At 39.9% G+C, this 26,216-nt stretch overlaps 4 protein-coding genes and 1 long non-coding RNA gene across 10 annotated transcripts; 2 read left to right on the forward strand and 3 right to left on the reverse strand.

Annotated features, from left to right (window-relative positions):
* Window positions 1-256: 256 nt before the first annotated feature.
* On the reverse strand, window positions 257-3,225 carry LOC113027071 (E3 ubiquitin/ISG15 ligase TRIM25-like). The gene is made up of 6 exons (XM_026176528.2): window positions 2,551-3,225; window positions 2,372-2,467; window positions 1,608-1,853; window positions 1,363-1,516; window positions 1,198-1,260; window positions 257-1,112 (listed from the first exon to the last, which is right to left on the reverse strand). The coding sequence occupies exons 1-6, from the start codon at window positions 3,142-3,144 to the stop codon at window positions 583-585; spliced, it is 1,683 nt and encodes a 560-aa protein (XP_026032313.2). The 5' UTR covers window positions 3,145-3,225; the 3' UTR covers window positions 257-582.
* Window positions 3,226-3,993: 768 nt separating this feature from the next.
* LOC113027490 (uncharacterized) lies at window positions 3,994-4,389 on the forward strand. Its single transcript, XR_003273063.2, has 2 exons — window positions 3,994-4,134; window positions 4,224-4,389. It is a non-coding gene; the product is annotated as an uncharacterized LOC113027490 (long non-coding RNA).
* Window positions 4,390-6,830: 2,441 nt separating this feature from the next.
* On the reverse strand, window positions 6,831-9,605 carry LOC113027074 (E3 ubiquitin/ISG15 ligase TRIM25-like). The gene is made up of 6 exons (XM_026176535.2): window positions 9,005-9,605; window positions 8,739-8,834; window positions 8,221-8,454; window positions 7,982-8,138; window positions 7,827-7,871; window positions 6,831-7,727 (listed from the first exon to the last, which is right to left on the reverse strand). Exons 1-6 carry the CDS (start codon window positions 9,584-9,586, stop codon window positions 7,207-7,209), a joined length of 1,635 nt encoding a protein of 544 aa, XP_026032320.2. The 5' UTR covers window positions 9,587-9,605; the 3' UTR covers window positions 6,831-7,206.
* A 333-nt stretch (window positions 9,606-9,938) lies between these two features.
* On the forward strand, window positions 9,939-12,557 carry tmem17 (transmembrane protein 17). The gene is made up of 5 exons (XM_026176536.2): window positions 9,939-10,151; window positions 10,313-10,416; window positions 11,796-11,909; window positions 12,023-12,166; window positions 12,249-12,557. The coding sequence occupies exons 1-5, from the start codon at window positions 10,037-10,039 to the stop codon at window positions 12,324-12,326; spliced, it is 555 nt and encodes a 184-aa protein (XP_026032321.1). The 5' UTR covers window positions 9,939-10,036; the 3' UTR covers window positions 12,327-12,557.
* Window positions 12,558-12,665: 108 nt separating this feature from the next.
* Window positions 12,666-21,386, reverse strand: agbl2 (AGBL carboxypeptidase 2). 6 transcript variants are annotated; one of them, XM_026176530.2, is made up of 25 exons: window positions 21,249-21,335; window positions 21,044-21,094; window positions 20,521-20,647; window positions 19,474-19,603; window positions 19,028-19,195; window positions 18,793-18,900; window positions 18,458-18,608; window positions 18,100-18,355; window positions 17,502-17,903; window positions 17,127-17,269; window positions 16,729-16,888; window positions 16,416-16,542; window positions 16,227-16,327; window positions 15,970-16,064; window positions 15,783-15,858; window positions 15,575-15,670; window positions 14,551-14,631; window positions 14,340-14,429; window positions 14,118-14,193; window positions 13,877-14,029; window positions 13,718-13,748; window positions 13,427-13,638; window positions 13,187-13,310; window positions 12,911-13,070; window positions 12,666-12,789 (listed from the first exon to the last, which is right to left on the reverse strand). In XM_026176530.2, the coding sequence occupies exons 3-25, from the start codon at window positions 20,578-20,580 to the stop codon at window positions 12,718-12,720; spliced, it is 3,072 nt and encodes a 1,023-aa protein (XP_026032315.2). In that variant the 5' UTR covers window positions 20,581-20,647; window positions 21,044-21,094; window positions 21,249-21,335; the 3' UTR covers window positions 12,666-12,717. The 6 variants fall into 6 exon arrangements, 5 of the variants coding, with proteins under 5 accessions (XP_026032315.2, XP_026032316.2, XP_026032317.2 ...); XM_026176531.2 differs by lacking the exon at window positions 20,521-20,647 and having other exon boundaries at window positions 15,599-15,670; window positions 21,249-21,386; XM_026176532.2 differs by lacking the exon at window positions 20,521-20,647 and having other exon boundaries at window positions 14,373-14,429; window positions 21,249-21,386.
* Between the last annotated feature and the right edge of the window lie 4,830 nt (window positions 21,387-26,216).

Below are 26,216 nucleotides of genomic sequence, written 5' to 3' on the forward strand. Positions count from 1 at the left end.
ACGTTCACACACAACTGGAGACACAACATGAAGTAAAAAATAGAAACACATTTTCATGTAAAAACTCTTTTAAAAATATAATTATTCTACAAATACATCACATGAAACTGATGCTGCTTTCAATGATGTCATTAGCATGTTCAGTGTTTTGGTATCCTTCATGGATTTCATTTTCTCTCAATCTTTACTTTGGGATGATCAGTGTGTGCGGTCACTGTGTGAGTAATCATTGAGAGGGAATTAAAAATGTCAACAATTTTAAACTGATATCTTTATTTCTCATTAGGCAATCGTCACAAGCAGGTTAATGTCAGCATTGCTGTAACCAACGGCTGTCAGAAGTCAAAGGTCATTTTTATTTGATGCTATTGCACTTAATTGTGTTTTATTTTCCCTCGAAATAACATCTGCCTTATCAATAACTTAGAGTGATCTGATCAATAAACACAAGTTTGAAAAAGTTTGTTTTTGGATGAACTTCATGAACAGGAAATCTAACTCACAACCGGTCACAAAATTGATTGATTGATCACACTTTATTCATCCCGAGGGAAATTGGCTTAAGGCTGCCAGCCGTGCCAGCTAGATGTTGCTTATTTTCAGTGTTGCACCAAGATCCACAGAAAACCCGGGATAGAGGGGCTCGGTGAAGGTTGTCTGGATTTGGTGCAGCAGTGTCAAACTTTCAACTCCAGATACGCTGTAAAAAGCCAGCGTTCCCTCTTCATAATTAAGGTGTACCCCTACTTTGTGGGAGACAGCCGGAGGAATTTGACCTTTGTGAAGATTATTGTGCCAGAATGTGCAACCAGAAGGAGAGCAGATTAATTTCCAGGACAGAGCATTGTGGCCAAAACAGCAATCTTTCCCTGAACCCTTTCTATCTATCCCTCTGTACGACACAGCCACCTCAACTATGCCACCATCCCACTCCACCTCCCAGTAGTGGTTTCCTCTGAGGCCCTTTTTACACAAAGCCTGGTAAAAGTATGTGAATCTGTCAGGGTGATCTGGATGAGCCTGGTCCTTGTCACACCATGATATCTCTTTCTTTGTATCAGAGAGGTAAAGACAAGCTGCTACAGTGTCAGGATCCACCTCGATTTTGGAGTCTGCAGGGAAAATGAAAAACTCATTGATTACGAAGGACTCGCTTAAGCTCTCAAATATGTCTGTAGTCATTAACATCATGCTTACTCTTATATTTCATCACAAGTTCTGTCCTTGTCCGTCCCTCCTGCGGCCTTGTCCTTCTTGACACTTGTAAGGAAAAACACAAAAAGCATAGTTTTTAAGTAAATAACATGAGACCACAGTTATGATGTTTAAAAATCTCAAATGATCCCAGATGATCACACTTACTGATGATTTTTCCAGAATAATCCGTCAGATCCCTTTTTTCTTCGTCGCTCATCTTTTTCATTTTATTCTTTTGTGCAGTGACGAACTTTGTCAAGTTGTCAAGCTCTCTGTGTGAGTCTGTGAGCACAGGGAGGTCACCCAGGGTTTGGAAGCCCTGCACAGGGAAACATTAATATTAATATTTAACCTCACAAACTGGATACAAAATGAGACATAAGCCTAAAGTATCAAAAAGCAGCCATAACCTGAAGAAACTGAATGGGATCCTCTGTTTGTGAAAGCTGACAGATTTTACTCTCTCTCCTCCTTAACTCAGACACTTCACGCTTCAGCTGCCCGAGGTGGTGTTCGGTCCAGTCCACTCCAGCTTTCTCAGCCTCTCCAACTTTCTCTCTCATCTCAGAGCACTTCTTCCTCAGGAAGTGGGTGTACAGCAGGATACGTTCCTCACAGACCCGCTCAAAGTCATCACACACCTCCCAGGCAGCGTCCTGTAGGAAAAATGTACTATTTGCCTGCTATGACTGTTACAATAGTGATCCAAGCCAACTAAACAAGTCACACTCAATCACTGACTGAATTGCTGACTTGTAAACTCTCACACCAATTTGGTGCTCAGCATCTTGGCTTAGGACACGTAGTAGTTAATACTCCTATTAATTTTAAATACTGTTTGTTGTTTTGTTTTTTTACATTAAATGAATGATTGATTCTAAGCCAGGTTTGTTCACCCCTGCCACTGAGTCCCAAACATGAATCTTGTATTACTCTAACAGTTCCACTAACCTTTTGAAATAATGTCAACAGAGCACCGACTCACAGCTGTCATCGCACTGGCTGAAAACAAATGATTTCCCCCCCCCTTAGCTGCACTGCTAATTTTTAAGGTTTACATACTTTTTCCACTCAAAATGATATAAAACTTATTACTTATTATGTATTTAAAAACACAAAAAAATCCTTTGCTGAACCAAACAAATGCATATTTATGTTTGGGGATAACACTCACTCTTATAGAGCCTGCAGCTTCCATCAGCTTTTCCATTTTGGCCTCTGAAGCCAGCACTCTGTCTGTGATTACCCATTTGGTCTTTTCCAGGTGCCTCTGTTAAACAAATGCAGAAACTTTTCAGGACCTCATAAATGCCGTGCAACAAATGTTTACAACATGGGACTAAACTGACTAACCTGCATCTCTTGCTTTTCTTCTGTGACGGATATAGTGTTATGGCCTTTGTGTTCATCCACCGCACACATGAGGCACAGGAACTGCCGATCGGTGCGGCAGTAAAGCTCCTGAAGTTTGTCATGACGACTGCAGATGCTTTCTTTGATCCTCGTAGAAGCTTTTACTAGTTTGTGCTTTTGTAGCGGTGGCACCTGAAAATGAGGTTCCAGGTGAGTCTCACAGTAAGAGGCTAAACACACCTGACAAAACATGTGAGCTTTGCGTTTCCTCCCTGTGCAAAGGTCGCACTGCACATCCCCAGGTGCAGCATAGATGTTATCATCAGAAGCTACGGTAGGAGCAGCTCCTTGTCTGGTTGTTTTCTTATGTTCCTCTAACAAGTTAGCCAGAATGGTGTTCCTCTTCAAAACAGGCCTTCTGTTAAAAGTCTGCCTGCACTGAGGGCAGCTGTAAGTTTCTTTACTGTCATGTTTTGTATCCCAGAAAGTATTGATACATTTCATACAGTAGCTGTGTCCACAAGTAGTAGTCACTGGATCCTCCAATAATCCCAAACATACGGAGCAGTCAAATAGGTCCACAGCGTGAGCCATTTTCTTCCTCCACAAGAGAAGTTACTTTCTATTTCTCTGAGGAAGGAGTGGCTTAAAGGCAGCTTGTTCCTAGTGGGAGGGCACTCAAGACCTCATTGACAGCACAATAAATGCCCGCTATTCTGATTTAAAGAATAACTGCATTAACTGGAAGTAAGTGAAAGTATTTGTGTGAAAGTATCAGCCTTTCATCAAATGCAGTCATGACCTGTTACCTAGATTCAAAGCTATTTCTCTTTCAGAAAAAAATGCCATTTTGATACAGGTCAGTAAAACAACCCCTGCTTTCCTTTTGGCTATTTTGAAAAAAGTAATTTGCTAAGTTAGAGTTTATTCTTCACGTTCTGGCCAAACCACAGGGCGCTAGTAGATATACATGATTTAGTGAGCTGCAAAACCTTTTTTAAAGCAATTAAATAAGTTTATTTCCTTTTTGTTATTTTGGTTCTTATGTTGGCAGAATTTGGTTTCACTTTTGAGTTTGTAACATTAACCTCCTAAGACCCGAACTCTTCCACGGCATGCATTTTTAGTTTCTCTTTGATATTTGGACATATTCGGCCCGATGAATGTAAAAACAAAGAATTACCAGATTTTTTTTTTACTTTATTTTTGTTTTTAAGAAAAATAAGAGCCACATATGAGCATATTCATTTAAAATTTTGATAGAACAGTAGCAGTATAATGTCCTTGTAAGTGGATATCAGGCCCTTGTAAAGCAAAATTGAGTATTTTGGTCTAAATAACCCAAATGTTAATTAATTTGTAAATTCTGTAGTTGTCATGGTCCCCGTGCCTGCCCAGCCGGCCTCACAAGGCTACACTTGTGTTTTTTTCTTTTTCTCTTTCTCCCCCTATCTCTCTGCCTGCGGAGCTCACAGCTGGCTCCCGCCCTTGGCTCTCACAGCTGTTGGCGATCAGCTGATTATCCGTCTTCTATTTGAGGCTGGGTCACAGATCCTCTCATCGCGGGATGATTGCGCTACTGACGTCAGTCTACCTTTCCAGCTCCCGTGGTCTTATACCTTTACGCCCTGCCTTCGTGATTTGTGAGTGATTTCTCCCTTTCCCTGTTCCAGCTTATCTTCCCGGACCTGTGACCTCCCCGCGGTACGAACGTGTGTGAGGACGTGAGCGAGCGTGAGAGAGAGAGAGCCTTCCCCTAATCCCCTGGAACCCTGAATTTCCCGTCACTGTATATATTATTGCACGGGTGTGTAAATAAATCGTGTTCTGAGACATCAACCTGCTCTGCGCTTGAGTCCCTGCTTTCAGCCGGTGACAGAAGTAAACTGTAAATTGTAAATATTGTAAAGCTTTTCTTCTGTCATTTAATGGTCGGGCATTGTACAGCAAGCATTTCACCCCCATGTCATACTGTGTATGGTTGTGTGTGTGTGACAAATAAAATTTGAATTTGCAATGTGATGTCCACATATGTGGACGCCAGGTCCTAAGAGGTTAAATAATATACAAATTAGAGATGGCACGATACCACTTTTTTATGTCCGATACCGATATCATAAATTTGGATATCTGCCGATACCGATATGAATCCAATAGTGATGGGCAGATGAAGCCCCATGAAGCACTGGAGCTTTTCATCCAATTGGTTCACCCCAACGCGAAGCTTCATGAAGCTTCATTTGCTCTAGCAGGACACCTACTGGACGTAAAAATAATAGCTGGCATGAATTTGAAGAGTGTGGCATTTTGCACACAGCCTGTAAATGTCAACAACAAAAGGAGTGTGTAAAACATGTATATTGTAGTGATGGCAGTATGGAAAATGATTATTTGCGGCAAAGTTCGAACCGCTTCATGAACCAGTCACGTGGTACAGCCGGGCAGCGAGGCTTCGGACGTCATCATTTTCAGCTCCTCCCATAAATGAAGCAAGCCTCGATACGCGCTTCGCGGAAACGCCCCCTCCATTACTCGACACACGCTCCGAAGCCTCGATACAGAACGTCCCATCACTAGAATCCGATATAGTGTTTTTTAATCAACAAAACTGTTTTTTAAATATCTTGCTGCATTTTGCAAGTCTGCAAGTTCATACTCAAGTTTAAAACAACAACTACACTAAAGCTATTCTGTTATACCTGTATACAAAAAAAATATTTCATAGTTCAGCAATACTGATCAATCTAATAAACTTAGACCTACACCATCCTCCCTATTCTGGTATTTTAAAGAGTACTTAGCGTAAATATTAAGCAACCTAACTAATAGGGTTCCAACTCCCAGCAACAACAAACATAAATAAATAAAAAATAAGGAACCACCCCTCACGCGCCACCTCATGATGCTTAATCGACGTAATCAACCTTAATTTGATGCAGTGTGAAAAAAAATGCACAGAAATCAATTATTTTTCAAGAAATATTAAATAGATTCAACATCTTTCTTCAACAAAATTGCAGACTGCACAGATGGTACCTTCCCAAAGTAAAAAGTACTATAGCTTACTAGGGTATATAATATATACCCTAGTAAGCTATAGTACTAATATTATTAGACTTAATAGTCACTATATACAGTAATTGACTTCTATTCATTTTACATCAAATTAAAACTTTGGGTGTCAGATAATTATTTATTAAAAGCTCGACATTTTAAATGAGAATAAGAAAGAAAAGTATGTCTTTGTGCCCCCTTTTCCCTGTTAATGCCCTATCGGCCCCCCTGGCTAAACTTTGCTAGATCCGCCCCTGCACAGTTACCAGCGTCAGCTAGGTAGAAAAAGATCCTGGTGTAGAAAGTAATAATAAATACATTCTAACAATAGCTGATCAAGCTTAAACGTGCTGCTGTTGTTCAGCCGCTGGTTTGCTCTTTCTGGTGCAAAGTGGACCAAAAACAAACAAGACAGACGGACTCGCGACAGAAAAGCCGATCAGCTGATCATTTAAGCAGTTTCACGATTGAAGTAGCAGCCGGAGAGCGAGAGGCAGTCACTTGTTAAGCTTAACGTGGGAATGCTTTACAAACATTCAGAGATGGACTTACACACTTGCTTTACTTCTCTCGGGGATAACTTTGTCGGAGATGAAATGCCAGGTTGCTAGCGAAGCTCCACATGCTATCCAGACCACCGACAGGTCCGGCATGCCACAGCCGCTCTATCACGTGATGCATACTGCTCCGACTGCTAACGTTCTGAGGTGAGTTACGGCGTGTTGCAAGTTTTGCGAGGTGCTTTCGTGATATTTAATGGATCGGATTACATTTTTTATTTTTCTCCGATATCCGATCCAGTAATTTAGGTCAGTATCGGACCGATACCGATACGTAATATCGGATCGGTCCATCTCTAATACAAATAAAATCCTCTATGGTAGTTGGGATAGGCTGGAACCTATCCCAGCTATCATATGGTGAGAGGTGGACGGGTCGCCAGACAGGCAACCATTCGCAGTCACCCTTATGGGTAATTTAGAATTACCGATTAACCTAAACCCCTCTAATTGCCTGTCTTTGGACTGTGGGAGAAAGCAAGAGTACCCAGAGAACATGACAACTCCACACAAAAAGGTCCTGGCCAGATGGTGGAATCAAACTTGGGATCTTCTTGCTATAAGGCAACAGTGCTAACCACCGTGCACCATAAAAATAATAATAACAGCGTCTTAAAATGCAGTTCTATGGATCTGTATTTGCAAGATTACACTTAGAAATGAGTCTTTTGAGAAGAAGAATTCCACTTTTATCGACATAATTAAACAGTCACATAATGGTTTAAGAATTCTCAGCATTGACATTTCTGTAGAGGATTTTCTCTATGAATATATTAGTGCATGTTTATGTAACTGCACCCTCTTGAACACTGTATACACACAACAGACCTCTGTGCACAAACACACTTGCCAAATAAATTCAGTTCAGTAAATGTTAGCCTAATGTCTTTAGCCTCACAAACAAAAATATTTTAAACAAGGATGCTTTAGCTATAATGAGCAAAAGTCAACAGACTGTATTATTATACTTAAGAGTACTTTGTGAATAGTGATAAACATGTACTGATACACCTGATGTAATTCTGGTGCTTCTGATGTCGCTTTACTCTGGTGTGATTATCCTAACTGAGGCTCCTCTGGAGACCATGAACCCAGGGTACAGAGGCTGGGAGAATGTGGTCTGAACTCTGTGAACGAGCACCATTTGACCAGAATCAGACACGCTGTAGAAGGACAGGCTCCCTCCCTTGTGGTTCAAATACACTCCCACTGTAGAGGAACAGGGGACGGGTATTCTAGTTTTGACTTCATTGTGCCAAAAAGCGCAACAGGAACTAGAAAGAGAAATGCACCAGGACTGGTCGGTGTAGCCGAAGCCACTTTCTTCCAGCTCTGTTCCTTTATAGCACAGGGCTATCTCAACCCGTGGCCCTTTCCATTCAACCTCCCAGTAGCAAACACCAGATAAACCCTCAGTGCACAACACTTGATCATATTTGGTAAATCTATCTGGGTGGTAAGGGTACCTCTGGGTTTTTTTAGCCCAGGTTACTTTGGTGTTTCCATCAGAGAGCAACAGGTTTTCAAATGCTGTGTTGGGATCCAATGTTATGCAGCAGGAATCTGAAAAGTACAATGTCAGGAAATATTAACTCAGTGAAATCAAAGTAACGGAAAGCACAGAAACTGAATAAAAATATGTACACTAAACAAATGACTCACACATAGAAAACTCCTCTCTTGTCTTGGGATCAGGATCAACTTCAACTAAAAGTACAAAACATGATATTATTGAAAGTAGCACTTCCTGTTCTATTTAATTAAAAATGATTAGCATGATTTTACTAAGCATTATTTTAGCTAACTTCTCATCTTACTTGTCTCAGATATTTGTGCAATGCTCTTGGCCACGCTTTCCATTTTGTCTCTCAAGTCAGAAATAGCTTTTGTGACAAAGTCGAAAGGTGTGTGCAGTTGGATGTTCACATCAGAAGACAGATCAGGTTCTGTACAGTCAAAAATGGTCTGGCAGTGCTGTAAACATGCAAAACAATAAACACATCATTAACTGCTGCCCTGCACACAATATGATCCACGTATTTGACTGTTTGCGCACCTGCAGGAAATTAATGTGATCTTCAGTGAGCGACAGCTGCTTCAGTTGGTCCTCTCGCTTCCTCAGCTCACTGATTTCCTTCTCCAGCCGATCCACAAGCTCCCCAGCGCGACTCAACGCGGCCTTCTCCTGATCTCTGATCAGATCGTTCACGGCATAGCGCCTTTTGTCTGCCTTCAGAACAATCTCAGCATAGGCTTTCTCATTTTGAGCAACTGCTGCATCACTTGAAGCCTGAGCAGTAAAAAATTCCATTTAACATCTCACAGTTGTTGGTTTAAGGGCTTAATTTAATTAATTTTATTTAATTTCTAGACAACTTCATAATTTTATCTTGTTAAGAATTTACATGACGTTTTGGAAGTGGCAAATTTATTCTTGATTACACTTTTTTTCCTTTGAGGTAACAAAAAACCTTCACGAGAATAGGACAAGAGGACATAAAGGAACAATGCTGGTTACTTTGCAGAAACAGATTTTTAAGGAAAACTTTACATAACACAGATTCAAAACTTCACCTTCAGTCCTTTAGTTTTCTGTCTTAGTTGCCGGAGCTGCTTCTCTTTTTCTTGAATGCCTTGCTGGATTATTTGTTTCTTCTTTCCAAGTTGTTTCTAAAAGCCATCATTACAAAATAATCAAAGTTTAAATTACAGAAATACAGCTGAATATAAAAAATCCCTTAAAACCCTATGACTGCTATAACAGAAGCTCTAGCAGTAACTTTAAATTGAAATTCACAACAGCATGGATGATGGTTGGAAGTCTACAACTATATTATTACCTGCTTATCTTTTCTCTCTGCTGCAGCCGAGACAGTGTCATGGCCTTTATGTTCGTCCATCACACAAAGGAGACAAACGCACTGCCCATCACTGCGACAGTAGACTTCGAGTAGCTTGTCGTGCTTGGAGCAGATCTTCTCTTGTATGGAAGCTGACACTTCGACCAACTTGTGCCTCTTAAACGCAGCAGACTTATAGTGAGGTTGCAAGTGAGTGGCACAGTAAGATGCCAGACATACCAGGCAAGACTTAACAGCTTTCAGCTTCCTCACAGTGCAGAAATCACACTCCACATCCCCTGGTCCAGCTTCATCCTTTACTCGCATGTTGGATTGTGCTCTCACAGACATTTTTACCATCAAATCAACCAGCACTGTGTTTTTCTTGAGGACGGGTCTTGGGTTGAAAGTGTGTCTGCACTGTGGGCAGCTGTAAATACCACTCTGATCCTCCTGGTCGAAGCAGCCATTTATACAGTCCATACAGTAGCTGTGGCCACAGTGAAGAGTCACGGGATTCTTCAAAACATCCAGGCATATGGAGCAGGAGAAGGAATGTAGTACTTCACAGCTCTCGGCCATCTTCGTTCCACATCTGTAACTTTCACTTTCAATGGAAACAAAAGTACAAGTGATTTAATAGTCTGTCCAAACACGTCCAAAAATCTAAAGCTAATGTAGCTCCACCTATAAATCTGCAGAGCTACTTTTCGATTATTATTATTATTATTTTTAAATGTTAGACATTTTTTCTCAAATATAAAGTTCATTATTAATATTTATTTATAAATTATTTATTTACTTACTTACTTACCACTGTGGTATATTAATATATTGTAGGCAGATGCGCTATTTAATAAAAGCACTAAGAGGAAAGGTGTCTGGTTAAATACAAAGAACATATTCCATGCGAGATTTAAACACAGAACGCGAGATTTCCCTGGTAGCCATGGAAACGACAACGGCGTTCAGTTTCTCAGTGAGGAAGAGGCGGAGTGGTTTTCCTCTTGTAATGTTTTTATTTAGCGGACCATGGAGCTCCCGGAGACACTTAGAAAACATTTAGAGGACTTTTCTCGCAACGTTTTGTTTGACCAGAGTCGGACGGAGTCTTCCTCTAAAGACCGCGACGCGTTTTTGGCACACGGTGAATGCAGCTAACGTTACTGATGAATTAGCATTGGTGTTAGCATTGATGTAGCTGCACTAATGGCTGTTGTTTACTCAAAATAAGCTTTCCAGTAGTTTATTTGCACTTAGGTTGCTTATTCGGTTCGTGTATGTTCTGCTGTTTGTATTTGTTTTCAGACAATCGAGTTCTTTCAAGCCTCCAGCTCCAGATGTCTCTGTACTTTAACATGTGGTTCTTCCCCTGGTGGTGGATCAGTGAAACTGTAATGCTGCAGCTTAAGGTATTATGCCAACATAATTCTGGTTTACAATCTTGACCCTTTCCACTCTTATTTAGATTGTTATGCACCTTTCTGTGGTATGCTGGATTTCAGCATCAGGGGTCCACCCTGTAAAGGTCGCCAGTGTGTCACTGGACTAACAAAGAAAGACAGACAACCATTCACAGCTACAGTCGATTTAGATTCAATAAATAACCTAACCTCACTAGCTGCATGTGTTTTGACTGTTGGTAGTACCCAGAGAGAACCCACACAAACACAGGGGGATCATGCAAAGTCCACACAGGACCTTCTTCCTGTGAACCAACAATGCTAACTACTCTACCATCTGCTGCATAGTTTCCTGGCCATGGATCCAAAGTGTGAATTTGATGATCACCAGGTCACTTAGTTATTACTTTTTCCCTTGTGACATGGTGCTCCATCCTGTCATGCTGGAAACTCCACAGGTGCCTGAAGGTCTCCCAGGTTAACATGTCGAATGTTTTCTGCAACCTACCCTGTGCCCGAGGTGCTAAATTAAAGCCCCTAAGTTACACAAATGTTTGTGGGATACAATGAACGTGGGCACAAATTAAAGGGAATGAAGCTGCAGTAAATCCTGGAAAACTTTCAACTGGGTGCTCAGATTTTGTTTTAGTGTTTTTTGTTAATTATTTGTGAGCACCACATGAAATATGTAGCTCACCACTGAAACATAAATAGTTACTGGACAAAACAGCAACTGAAATAACAGTAAATACCAATTTTAAAGGTTATTGAGACAAAAAGGAGAATACATGATAGCAAGAAGACTATCGTGTATCAAAAATTACAAACCTTGGCTTCCTTTTATACTCAGTGTAGTTATTTAGCAAAAATCACATTCAGTTAAAAATATGTTAAATGTATTTGACCTTTTAGTAGTACCGTGTGCCACGTTTTCACGGTTTTTTTTTCTTTCAAAAACAGACTTTGTCCCAGTGTGTTAGGAACTGTAATCTTACCAATAAAAACATTCCAAAATACACAAGTGGTTATGAAGAGGAGCAGAAAAAAAAATCACATCATACGTTTAAAAGCAAGGATGTGGAAGAATGAACAAGATTTAACATTTGAGACACATTTGGCACTTTGCAAAATTTTTATATTTCAGTTGCTTTAAAGTCAACACATAAATATTTTTTGAGTGTTTTCAGCTGGACATAAAATCCCAAAACAGTAATATCTGACTTTTTTCGATACTTATTATTTTAAAAAATTAAATCTGAAAATGCAACAGGAAATTTGCTTGAGTTTATCTCAGAGTGTAGCATTTTAAAAAAAAAAACATTACAAAGTGGATACAAGTTTTAGTGTTAGACTATAAACTGTGTTGTTTGGCTTGTTATTTCCACCAGTATCCTGCTTTGTCAGACTACTACAAAATCATCCTTGTTACTATTCTTATCCTGATGACGCTGATCGAGGCTATTCGACTCTACCTTGGTTATGCCGGGAACTTGCAGCAAAAGGTGCATTTATACATTCACATATGAAATAAGGATATTTGTATAATTATATGTAAAGAAACCCAGTGAGTGGACGGCAGAGATGAAAACTTGTCAAATGACTGTATTTGTTGAAGGTCCCAGAGCTGGCTGGATTTTGGCTCTTGAGCGTCCTGCTGCAGTTTCCATTAATCCTGTTTCAGCTCTTTAATGAAGCCATCCTTGTTCAGCCCCTGGAGAGAGGTGTTCATATCATCCTTGCCTTATTCATACTCACACAGGTATGGTAAGTTGCATTATCAACATTTTCAGAATTTCGTAGCTACATTTATTAACACGGATTGTATCCCTGAATGCTCCCAGGCCATTTCTGGTTTTGTTGCGCTCCGCGACATGGTCAGACACACAGAAAGCCAATTTCATCTGCGACAGTTTGACTGACTTCTCACACTCTGACGTCCACATCTGGGCAAAACCTCTGCTCACATCTCCAGGGTCACAGGCTAACAACAAGAAACTGTCACATTTTGTCTTAGACATGCTGCACGGGGTAGCTGCTACTCAAGATCCGTTATTGAAAATAGGGGATTTTTAACATATATTTTTTGTATTTTATTAACATTTATTTTATTAATATGTTTTCACATTTTGCATTAAAAAACATGAACATGATGTGAATCCTTTGTCGTTTGTTAGAAAGAGCCAAAGATGAAGATTTTTCAGCCATAAATCAGGTCTTTATCAGGGCCATTAACATTAAGCAAAAAGGAAAAAAAGTGATTAAATTCAGAGTCAATTTATTTATTTCATGTTTAATAAGAGGCATTTTTAACTATTCCTGGAGTTTTCCCTTCCCTCTGATCCATACTGAGTATTTTTTTTCTAGGGTTTCTTTTGTAAACAACTGTTGAAGTAAAAAAGAAAAAAAATTCCATCACTGACCAGTGAATAAATTAAGTGTGTACTTCTCAGATTAGAGGTTTTCGCTTGTGCAAGGCTGACTGTGATGTCCTTTTGACCATTACTTCTTGTGGAGTCACAGTTGTATGGCTTTCTTCTCCAAAGTGATAGAGCCTAATGTCCTTAGCCTGAAGCACGCTGACTGTGTCACTCTGTGGACGTGGAAGTTGCTCTCTCATGGGGGATGAAGGTAAAATACCCCTGTGTCTTTTGTCGTTGCTTTTTCTGAGGAAATTGAAAAAGGAGAGACCAGGGTTTAAATGAACAATGCTTGTATTATTATCATAATATTTAACAGAAATAATAAATCACAGAATTAAGAGGATAATGGAGAAGTTCACCTTATTCCTGTTAGGTCCCTAAGCACAGGCACAAAAAATCTGCATGAATCGGGTTCCTTCAGGGAGGTGTCACGAGTATGAGCTTTCAGGTCCTGAACATCATGTCTGAACAGTGATGAATCCACTGAATAAAGTCAAAGTAAAGTAAGTAACAGTGATGGAGCTATTTCATGAAAATTTATCACAATAATAACTAACTACAAACTGACTAGTCTTAATATAACAAATGTGCAACCCAACCTTCTGAGGAATTGTCTTCTTCCCTTTTATACCATTTGGTCTCGGTCATTTCTGTGCGTGAGGTCTCTTTTGCATCAACGTAATGTGAGAGCCATGAAGAGCTGTCTCTAAAAATGTGCCGGCCACTGAATTTGTTGTTGTTGAAACTTGTCAGTAGATGCCTTCTTGGAATTATTTCTGGAGACATATTCACATAGGTGAATTTGGGAGATCTGTCACAAAAGAGACACAACATTTCTCAATCTTTAGTTCTGTTTAATGATAAAGATATAATAAGATTGTGAGGTTTACCCGTGGGCTGATGTAAGCAAAGGTGGCAGCCCTGAAAGGGGAAGACAAGTTTCACTACAGAGGAGCGACAATTTGATACAAACTTGAATTGACTGACTTTTTAACATTAGTAATAATATAATTAAGTTCCACCTGAAAGAAGTGTACAGACAGACAAACCTTTGTAGAATTTGTAGGGGGTAAAAGGCTGGCGGTGGCAGTGATGTTGATGCTGGCTGGACTTTATGATTTTTGATGACGGTGGAATGAGAGCCCTGAGGTTCAGTGGGGGAGAGGAGTGTCCCGGCCGTCCTGTCTCCATGTCCGGATCACCTGTAAAGTAAGTCAAGCAAGAGCTCCACATTAGTTTGGAAATACTCTGACCTTTACCTGCAGACTGAATCTCCAAAATAAACCTTACCTTTGTGGGGTGAAGCACCGGTGTATTTGCTGTGAAGTGGGCGTGGTTCTGGACTGTAACGTAGATCTGAGTTTTCCTGATTACAAATTTGAAATGAAAGATTATGGTCTGCTCCAGGTATTGCAAGACATCTGCAGATTCTCTGTGAATTATTAGTGCTTACAAAAGGCAGGTTTATGGTTGATGCATAAGGCTTCAAATAAATGACCTTCACATGATCACCTTTACATGCTTGCAGCCCTGCCACAGCCTCACCTGACTGACCTCACCATGGTGAGTGATTGTAGGACCTTTTCTCATCAGAGTGTTTACCTTAACAAAGGAGGAAACAGTAAGGATCAGTAAATGTCTTCATCTGTTCACCAGCCTCAATATTGTAGTGTAGCTGGTGTTACTGTGAAGACCACAAACACGTTTGGATGCTGTTTCATACGTGAGGTTTCTTCCTGTGGCGTTCAGCAGGCCTCTTTTGGACGCTCTCTTTGATTGTTTTGTCAGGGGGCACGTCAGACTCCTGCAAAGATCAAGAGTATTGTTTACAGCAGTGATTCCCAAAGTGTTGGAATCGTTTGAATTTTAAACTAAACAGGATAAGATGCAATTTTACTGGATAATATCCTTTTGGAGTGGTTCCAAAATCAAACAGAATTTTCTATTGAAATTTCCTTTGGTATCCCAAAGAACCTTTAATGAGGGTTTTGCAATTTGGCTTAAAATTTTCATGAAATAGTTACAGTGGCTTGCAAAAGTAGACCCTAAAATTGTCCAATAGCATGTAATTAATAGGAAATAATTTTTGGATGTGTGATGATCAGAACTATAAGTAAATATCTGAGTTGGCTGCAGAAGATTTTCAGATTTTATATTTGGCCCATGTGACATTTCTAGTACATAAAACACTTAGGTCAGGAGACCATTTCTGACTGTATCTACAATATAAATAATGAAAATTCAAATCTTAGATGGACTTTGACTTTTATTCCAGGCTAGATAACCTCAAAATATTTCCTCTTTTGTTCGATCATTTCATTTGTTAATATGCATCCAGTCCTGCATTTCAGGCCTGCATCACATTTTTAAAACAAGCTAGGATAAGGGTAAATGTGGGCTAATAACGTCGCAATAATTGCAATAATAAAATAAAGATGTGAAATGAGAGAGGTGATGTCAATGGGTGACTGCAATCATGATTTGGTATTAAAAAAATGAAAAAATTAAAGAATTGTTTAAAAGCAATTGCATATTTCTCCCTCTAAAGTGCATAAAACCATGAAATGGTTCAAGGAATCTGCAGAAATGCCAGCCTCTAAAAGGCAAGACCAGAAAAAGATTAAATATTTTGAGTTCATAATGGCTAAAATCAAACAAAAGTCAAGGTGAACTTAAGAATCACCAACTTTTTCTTTTTTTATTTAAGATCTGGCTGATTAAAGACTTTTCGTGTTGCTTTTCAGGACCTTTTGCTGTGTTTTGTTTTTTACTCTGTTTGGTCGTCGTCTATTCCTCTCTTTATGACTCCTGAAGTGTTTCTTTTTTTTCGTCACTGGAGTTTGCTGTGACAGAAAACAGAAGCATGTTGTAAACTAACAGAACATATGACTTAAAACTGATTACTACAGTCAAACAGGTGCTGGAGGCTTCGGTGTATTAGTGTAGTCAGTTTACCTCTGTATATGTTTCTGGCTGGTTCAGCAAATGAAGTGGGAGTCCTTCTGAATCTGAACTATCTGAGCCACTCGTGCTATGAGAGCAAAAGAAAAATGTTTGCATTCAGGCTAATTCAGAAAATATTCTCCCAATCTCACATTGCCCAAGTGTGGTTAGTATGGATAAAAATATATATTTTTATCACCTGGTTTTGAGGTCAGAGCTGTTGCCCAAATCTTTGCCCAGTCTTTCTCTGAACTCCTTTTGCAGCAATGCCAATTCTGTCAGACAATAAGTGATCTCAAATAAAAAGCACAGACAAAATTAAAATAATTGCATATATATACAGTCACTATATCAAAACACAAGTATCCAGGATTATTATTAACGGTCATACAATAGCAACTAGACTGAGTTGGAGCTTACTATAGTATTTGTTTTTATATTTGCTTAATCTCTCACCTTTATTGGATCAGGGTCACAATAGTCCAGGATGGTGTCACACAGGTGAAAACCCAGGGACTTCAAGTCTTGAGTAGTAAAATGTGTTCCTCTCCTGTCGCCTAAGAGTTCAGCAAATTATAAATCCGCTTACGTGATATGTGCAAGCTTACAAAAAACATGCACATCTTCAGAAAGTTTTTTACTCACCTAAAGTGGAGCCTCCAAAGGTGGCCTCCATGGTGTAGCTGTTTTTGATGCCAAGTCTCCACATGACGATTCGTCCTGTGCCCTCTTTGCTCTTCTGCACCCGGAATTTACAGCTGTTAAAGGAGAACTAAGAAAAGAACAGTGTATATGAAATATCAAGAGTTTGATAGGTAGTAAACTTGAAGTTTAAATACTGGTGAGTGACAAACAGGTGGGTAAGGTAAGGCCCATACAACCACAGAAAAAAATGTCGAACTTTAATCTTAAAAGTCAGCAACAGTGTTTGAAAGCCCTCAGACAAAATACACTTTACCTTATTGCTAGCATTCTTGCTCATCATTAGTGGAAAGACTCTCGCGTGAAGTTTCAGTGTAGAGTCACCTTTGTTTTTGCAGCCATACATGAAGACATCGTTTTTTCGGCTGTGACCATGAAAATCACAGTAAAGAACTACATCTCTTTCGGCCAGTAATCTGAGGAAAATGCAGTGTGGCAGAGATTTCGATTAAGAAACAAATTCAGTCAACATTCACAATCAATTAAAAAATTGTGTATGCACAGGCTGTTTGGTAATCATCATATTTGAAACATATTGGAAAGCCTGAGGCACTTCAAAGGAGAAATATCTTGAGCTTGATTAAGCAACTCTAAACATGTCAAAAATGATTTTTTTTTTTTAGCATTTAGCATTTTTTTTTTATCAAGTCTCACTTTTCCACCATGTTTCGGGTGTGCCACACAGAAGGAAAGGAATCTCTGAGCAGTGTCCTGTAGTTTCTGTTGAGGTCCCTGCCTGCAAGAGAGCAGCGGTAGTTACCCACCACGACACCATCTGGGTTCAACATTGGGACCACCTGCAGCACCAAAGAGGAGCAAACAAAAATTAGCTTAATTGCCATAATTAAAACTAGAGAAACACAGCGATCTGTAACAATACGTTAAAAAAAAACAAGTGTATTATAAAAAATAGGTTTATTATATTAAATTGATTGTTATCTTCTTTCACAAACAAAAAACAAACACACAAATTTGCAATGTATTTCAGTACGGATTAACACATTAAGCCAGAATAGAGACAACAGGCACCTTAAAAACAAAAGTGTCCCTGAGAAGCTGAGCATCATCTGAGTCACCAAGAAGAAAGTTCAGGAATCCCTCCATCATCCAGGATGCATTGGATTCTCCTGGGTGCACCCTGGCTGTCACCACCACAGCCTTCTTGGTCTTGTCGTCCATTCTGTTAGAGTCCTGGGGTGTTACTGTTATCACATACACAGCGTTTCCAGCAAGACTTTGGCACAAGACCCGTACTTTGCAGTATGACCTAACTGTAGGGTTGGAAGTAATACGGCTAAGGTAGCGCTGCAGGCGTGAATATGTGTAGGGGTAGCAGTGGGCCAGGTAGCAGGTGTCTGAATCATAAGGGAACTGGAGTGTCCAGGAGAGTGAGTAAAGGGTGATGCCATCACTGTTGTTGTCCTTTGTATTCTAAGTGACGCAGAGAAAATATACTTTTAGAAACAATCCTGTCTACAGTCAGACTTTCAGTTCAGGCATTAATCTTTGACAGATTACCTCTACACTATGTTCATACATTTAATTCTCAGCTAATGTTCAAAGGGAGAAAGTGATTGGTTCTGGGAAATAAGGTATCATAGTTAAACTTAATCCAGATGCCACCTACCTGACTGCAGTTCTGGTAGTATTTGATATTTGAACCTGCGCGTTTCCATCCAACACCATTCTCTTCAGCATCCCTCTCAGAGTACAGGAGTGGTTTCATACCCTGTGAATACAGACTGCTCCTCTTCATCAAGTTAATGATAGTGAAGCGGTAGGTGACGCCAGCTTTTGTGTTCCTGACCCTGAAGTAAAACCACTGCGTGTGCTTTGTTGTGTACATGTCTGTGCGCAGGGTCAGCTCATAGTCATAGGCACCCCTGAACAGGCAAGAAAATATGAGCAGAGATCCAAACTGAACCTAACATTACTCCAAAAGTGAAAATATACAACTGAAAAGAACAATAAACCTGCAGACTCACACTTGGACGGCCTGCTGAAGGTTCCCACTCTCAAACCGTGACTCAAACTTGAGAGTCAGCTCTGACTGACTGACATCATAAAAAGTGGCTCGCTTAATGGGTTCTCTGCTTCCTCCAATACGAGAGTAGGTGAAATATGGGTGCTTAGCGGCTTTAAAGGATGAGAAGAACAAAACAAAAAAAAGAAACACTAAATTTACTTAAAGCTTTAAGATGCACTGAATTTACATTGTTTTTTCAGAGAATAGTGACAGTATACAGTATATAACTTAAAGTACATATGAAATAACCTGGAAGTGCAAACATAAATCCCAATGATGACAGTTAAGAGTTACCATGGTCAATGCAGAATACCACCTTCCCCCTCTCCTCTCCGACTGGCATGGGTGTCCTCTCATATCCTGTGCACTGATAGAAGGGCTCTGGCTCTGGTGGGTCCCACTCTAGAAAATACACTCATTTTAAACAAGGGAATGCCAAATTTCTGTTCAACATATTGTTGGTATGGTTTTTATTCTTACCACTAAAAAAACCCAGTGACATCAAAGTTTTATTGAAATGAAGCATTACCTATGTGATGGATAATGTCGCTGATGACCTCACACTCTATTGGCCAGCGGATGCCGCATGAGAAGTTGACCAGTTCTGGTGGTGGCCTGAGACTTATAACAGGTCGCCCACCACTGATGGTAACGAGTAGCTGTGTGGTCCTCAGCTTCTGACTTAGGTCTCTACATACTGAGTGGGAACATGAAACACACCTTTAATGCTATTTTAACAATCATGCTGTTTGCTACAATCTTCATCATGTATGCCCACTTGCCTCATGGGGTTTACGCTGACAGATGCAGTTATCTCATTTATAAAACAGTGCTTGTTAAATATATAAAGATGTAAAACTGAAATGAGATGACCATGCTTGCTTTTCAAAAGTTCATTACATTGACACTCGTGTATCAGCAACATTTAGGCTACATACATGTTATACAATAACACCCTTTATGAAAACAGCTTACACTGCTTCATCTTTGTCAGTTCCTCATCATCTTCATCTGTGCGGGAGTAACTGGTGTCTGCTGTGTCCAGCTGGTGGGCAGTTCCACAGTTCCTAACAGCAGAGCTGACCATGGTTGATGTTTTCTCTGCCTGGTCAGGAAAATATAAGTAATCAGTGCTGGATCAATTTTTAACCAATAAACATATATAACTTAGCACCTGCACCAATACTGGTTTGTAATCAAGACAATATAAAATAAAAAAATTTCAACATCTTCTAGTGGATGTTTTCAGTTATGCTGTTTTCAGGTCTTTCCATCGGTCATTAGCTGTTACATACATAGAGTTCAGAAGTTTACATACACTCATCACTGGAATGAAAGTCATGGGATTTTTAAGCTTTTAATAATTTCTTTGAACAATGTTTTTTTGTGTATGTGTGTGTTTAGGATCATTGTCCTTTTGGAAAGGCTCATTGTGTTTTAAATGTCTAGCTGTTGTTTTTAGCTGAAGAATTTGGAGGTAGTCCTCCTTATTTCAATCACTTTGAATAACGTACCAGTACCACTGGCAGCAAAACAGCCCCAAAGCATGATGCTACGAACACCATGCTTGACAGCTGGTACAGAGGGCTTAAGTTTGAAAGTTTCACTCCAAATATATACTTGCCATTATGACTAAATAGCTAACTTGCTAACTTGTCTGAACATAAAACTTTAGATTTCCTGTCCTGAGTATGACTGTTTGGGTGTTTTTCCACATCTTGGGAAAGTGGTGACACACCAGCATAATTTGAACTTATGTACAACTGTTTATGTTAAAGTGTGTCTGTATACTTTCTGACCCTGTGTCTGGAATACAGAAAATCCTAAATAATTTTCATTTTTAAATTCTTTAATAATATAGGCTGTACAATCATTCCAGCCTGGAAAAAGAAAAGTTCAAAGAATTCATTAACCCCCCCCAAATTACCATTTGGTGTTTGATATTTAAGCCCATGATAAGTGTATATAATCTTCTGACTGTATAATTTCAAATCAAAGCAACAGATCAAAATCATCTGATACCCCCCATTTTCCTCCAAAGAGACACAACAGGATCTGATCTGATACAGGATCTTCCACCATTGGTAGTCCAGGACAAATCACTGCAATACTTTCAATGACAAAAATGTGTTTTGCCCGTGTGTGCAACCTGTATCAGAAAAATATGACCAAAAGACAAAAACAGTTATTTTGTACATTTCAGTAGTGGTTTCTCACGTCGTTTAAATTCCAAAGGAAATGTTCATTCTTTTGGTTTTTCATATAGTTCAGTTTTAATTGATTTTTAGATTGGATTGGATCTTTACAGTTTAGTTTGAATATCAAGACCCCGCACCCCCTCTTTTCCCCCTTTATTTCGTCAGGGTCATTTTTCAAAAAGGGTTAGGCCTGGCTTTTGTTTAAAAAATATCTACCAAATCAAACACGTAACTGCCCGCTCTGGCGACCCGTTGTGAATGAGGGCGCAGCCCAACGTAGCTGTATCAGAGCTCTGCTTTAGTAAACTAAAATAACATTTAACGTAAACAAAGAAACTCCAAATTACCTGTGTAGGTTTGAGTGTAGAATCTCTCACGGGGATCTTAACATGGCATTCCTGCATGAAGACAGCAACTTAAAAACCTTGTTCACTACATTTTCGAGCGTGTAAACGCCACTACTATCGTTAGCATACATTATTTTGGCAGCTTGCTAACATTTCTGACCGTGCTAGCGCTTTCTACGTTTATCACACTCTGACGGCCACTTACCTCGCTCATATTTGATTGTACTACGGCCCCCCGGCGAAATATAAGCGTACGTTTTAGAGGTAAGTAAGACTACACTGAACAACCTTTTTCGGGGGACCTGACTTTGCTATGCAACCAAAAGCCTCAACACCAAAGTTGCCATGGAAACAGGTAACTTACTGAAAAAATCTAGGAAATGCGCGATGATGATGTCGATAAGAAAGAAAATACTTTGTGTAAAATATTACATACATTTTCAAAATAATTTTATAGTTACAAATAATAACAATATAATACTAATAGTAACATTATTATAAGATTTATAATAATAATAACATTACATGGCAGTACGGTGACTAGATTACCCTCTTTACGGGACTGCACAGCATGTATAGTCTTTGTCCCCTGTCTCACATTTCGGCTGGACCGTTGAATAGTCTGGCTTTTATCCATGGTCTATGAAGGGAAGGCTTTTTATTAGCCTATAATCAGAGGTGGGTAGTAACGAGCTACATTTACTCCGCTACATTTACTTGAGTAGGTTTTTGAAAAAAATGTACTTTTAAAGTACCTTTTTTGCACGATACTTTTTACTTTTACTTGAGTACATTTGTGAAGAAGAAACCGTACTTTTACTCCGCCACATTTGCAAAATTCGACTCGTTACTTTTTTAAATAATTAATTTCACACATTGGATGGATCATGCCGCCACTTGGAGCTACCGGTAACTCTTTCACCAATCAGACGTAGCCATGCGGTCACATGACCAGATATAAAATGGCAGGCCTAGTATTTTATTTTATTTTTTTTAAATATTAAACTTTATTAAGAAACAGTATACAGAACATGTATACTGTTAGGTATTTTAGTACCATGGGAGCATTTACTGGATATTGTTTTATAGTGACATTATACAGGAAAACTCTGTCATTCAATAAGGCCCCTTTGTTTTAGTTATTTTTCTCTTTGACCCAAGAATTGATGTGTGAGAATCACAGGCTGGTACAAGGTTGAAATACCACAGAGATCACTCCCTCAGCTACATTAGTTTCTAAATCTCTTAGGAGACGCCTGTTGAAGGCCAAATGGTTTGTTTCAGAATTCACTAATGAAAGAACTCTTTATTTCGTGCCTTGAAAATATGTCGCTGAGATAATCACAATTGTAGCTGAACTGATAAACTATACAAAGGATGCTTCTTCACCCAAGGGCAGGAAGACGCTCCCTTATCTTGGTCTGTACTGGTTTAAACTGATAATCTGCTGTCTCATGAATTTTACCCTCTATATAAACTGTTGTACTTGTGAATAAAGTTGAGTCAATTTGGGAAGACAACCTGAAGCAGTCTCTGTTTTCTTGTTCTCCCAAGCTGCTCCCGAGCTCGTACTAACACGCTGAATGGCATGCTTGAATATTACTTGAGAATATATTTGACTGTGTTACAGACTAAGGGACATTCTCTGCTGATAGGTGAAGGTACATTCTCTGCTGATAGACGTCCACGCCTCGGAGGAAGCCGATCCACGGATTAGGCCCTGGAAACCGTTTCCTTCATATACAATCAGAACAAAATTAACATATGCCAGGGGGTGTAATACAAAGAATTACAAACATTCAAATAATTTGTAATTACTACAAATAGTAATAGTTTTCATAGCCTTTTTGTTAAGTGATCCACTATAAAATGGCAGGCCGAGTAGCCCAAGCCTTTCAACTTCCAAAGACGGACGGAAGAAATACATCAAAAAATGGCAACCGTCTCCGCTAACACTGAACAGGACAAACACCCTTGGCCGCATATGCAAAGCATGTTTCACTTTAAAGGAGTACAAAAGGACAGCTATATAATGCGGTGTCTTCTGTGTGAGCCAAAGCAAACCGACGTTTCAGTGTACAAAAACTCAACATCTAACCTGAGGAAACATGTTGCGGTAAGTTTGCTTTAAATTTCTTTTTTTTTAGCTGTGGTTAAGTGGATGTCAGTAGTGATGGGCAGATGAAGCTTCATGAAGCACTGTAGATTTCCGGAGGAAGGGTCATAACAACCATCTGCCTCTCTTCATTGGTAGTGAGGCGGTGGAGAGGGTGAGCAGTTTTAAATTCTTGGGGGTAACTGTAACTGAGGACCTGTCCTGGGGCAACCATATCACCTCAGTTGCACGGAAGGCCCAACAGCGCCTCTACTAACTGAGGAGACTGCGGAGCGCACACATTCCCAGACCTCTGATGTTGAACTTCTACAACTGTGCCATCAGCAGCGTTCTGACGCATGGATTTCTAGTGTGGTTCCCCAGCTGCACCAAGGCCGACCAGCAAGCACTCCAGCGGGTGGTGAAAGAAGCTGGCAGAATTATTGGAACAAGTCTGCCAGAGATCAGTAATATCTTCCCCACTCGCTGTCTGAGGAGGGTGCACAGTATCCTGCGGGACCAACATCACCCTGCGTACCACCTTTTCCACCTGCTGCCCTCAGGGAGAAGGTACAGGTCTATACAGGCCAGAACATCCAGACTGGCCAACAGCCTGTATCCACAGGCTGTGAGGCTCCTGAATTCTGCCCCCCTCCCCTCTCTGCCCTCCTCTCACGGACAATAACCATATCCAACTTCTCAATAGCAATGAACTGGTTTGCATTGGTGCATTATATCTTTATTCTCTTTCCCCCCTGCCCCCCCCCCCCCCCCCCCCCTCTTTCTTAAATAGACAACCATCATATCTCACAGTATAATAATATTGAACGGGTTGCATTGTTGCATTTTGTCATGTTTCTCAGGTCTTTGTCTGAATGTCCTATGAACATTACCTGTCTTGTTCTCATGTTGTTGCTAAGGATTGTCTCATTGCACTGAAGTCACACTGGGTTAAATATTTACACTTGGGTTTTAAGGGGTATTTTTTTTTTTACGGGTTGTACGGAAGCCCCAAACGCAATTTCATTGTTCTTTGACAATGACAATAAATACATACTTGACTTGACTTGACTTGACTTTTCATCCAATTGGTTCATCCCAGCGCAAAGCTTCTTGAAGCTTCATTTGCTCTAGTAGGACACCTACTGGACGTAAAAATATTAGTTGGCATGAATTTGAAGAGTGTGGCCTTTTGCACACAGCCTGTAAATGTCAACAACAAAAGGAGTGTGTAAAACATGTATATTGTAGTGATGCAGTATACTGTGTATATTTATACTGGCAGTATGGAAAATGATCATTTGGAAATGCTTAAAATGGAAATGATCATTTACTGTGAGGTGAGGTGTGGTTGGGGTGTGGACAGTAGTTGTGCTTTTGTAACGTTGAGGTATGGACAGCTACACATTGAGGCTTTGAGCCTCAGTCCTGCCTGTTCACATTTTATTCTATAAAAACTAAATTTTCACTGCTTTTATGGCCTTTTTAGTGGGGAGAACATAGCTAGGATTTAATGGTTTAACAAATCTTTTAAATCCTTTGTCCTCCACAATGCTAAATGGCTGTGAGTCCTCAATCACCATGCTAACCAGGTCTTCATCTATTTGAGATTGTTCTCCTGAGGAAAGACAATAAAGACAAAGCACAAATATAAACATCACACACGTAACTTATTACAGCTGTATAATATTGTTATATCATTTAGTAACATTACTGCATGCTATATTATCATGGCATTTGATGGCACACCTGGTCTTGCTCCACAATCGGTGTTCCCCTTATTCTCATGCAAAGCTCTGTAGTGCCTAAGCATGGATGAGGTGTTGTTGTTATATCCCAGCTCCCTGGCACATAGCAAACACTTCACCTTGTACAAAAGTCAAGACAGCTTAACATAAATTGTATTGCACCATCAGTATTATGAAAATATATCTTCTGTAGAAATTTACATACCTTGTTGGGAGGAATAAAATCAAAATGTTCCCACACAGGGGAGGACATCCTCCTCTTCTTAGCTGGCTCCATTCTCTCCTGACTTTCTCTCCTCACTCTCATAAACCTCCAAACTGTCTCCAAACTCTCACTAACCGCAACTCTCCATCAAACACCCACATTTTGAATGAAGTCTGAGGGGTTTATATCGCTGTCATATCTCGCGGCAAAGTTCGAACCACTTCATGAACCAGTCACGTGGTACAGCCGGGCAGCGAGGCTTCGGACGTCATCATTTTCAGCTCCTCCCATAAATGAAGCAAGCCTCGATACGCGCATCGCGGAAACGCCCTCTCCATTACTCGACACAAGCTTTGAAACCTCGATACAGAACGTCACATCACTAGTGTTGTAATCTCATGATTCTAATAATGCTACAGATATCTGGAATATACATTCAAAGGTAATTCTAACAAAGATAATGTTTAATGTAGCCTTAGAAATGAAGCTTTCCGTTGTCTTTTTTCCTATTTCCGTTGTGCTTTTGCAGCGCTTTTCTCTTTGTAGCGTTTTTCTTTTTGCAGTGCAGCGTTTTTCTTGAAGTTGCAGTGCAGCGTCTTTCTTTTTGCAGCATTTTTCTTTTTGCACGTGTTTTCTGAAGTTGCAGTCCGTTTGGCCTCTCAGGGCCACCGTACGTTTCAGCCCAATTTAACGTCACTGTAGTAGGAATTAGAATCAAACTTATGGGAAAGGAGACCCCTTGGACATCAAACAGCGTGATGAGAACTATTGAAAAGAAAAGAAATAATCTTTGGAAAAAAATATCTAAGGAGAATTAATTTATTTTAGTCTGACCCCACTCCCATCCGCTAACATGGAGGAGGCGGGTTTATGACTTATACTGCAGGGGGCGATAGGGACGTTTTGGCTTCATTTTTGGGGAGCTGTCGCGTCGTCCATGTTTTCTACAGTCAATGCTCACACACATCACATACACTCCTTACTGCACCCAGTCACACGCAAGACAGTAATTCCCGCAACACAGAGAAAGAACTCACAGGACACTCTGCAAAATTCAAAGCTGTAGCTGTAGCATAAACAACAACAAACTGGGACTGTTTGTAATTCTGTCCTGTATACAGGTGC

This window comes from Astatotilapia calliptera, chromosome 7 (assembly GCF_964374335.1).
Source record: "Astatotilapia calliptera chromosome 7, fAstCal68.1, whole genome shotgun sequence".
NCBI classification, from domain to species: Eukaryota; Metazoa; Chordata; class Actinopteri; order Cichliformes; family Cichlidae; genus Astatotilapia; species Astatotilapia calliptera.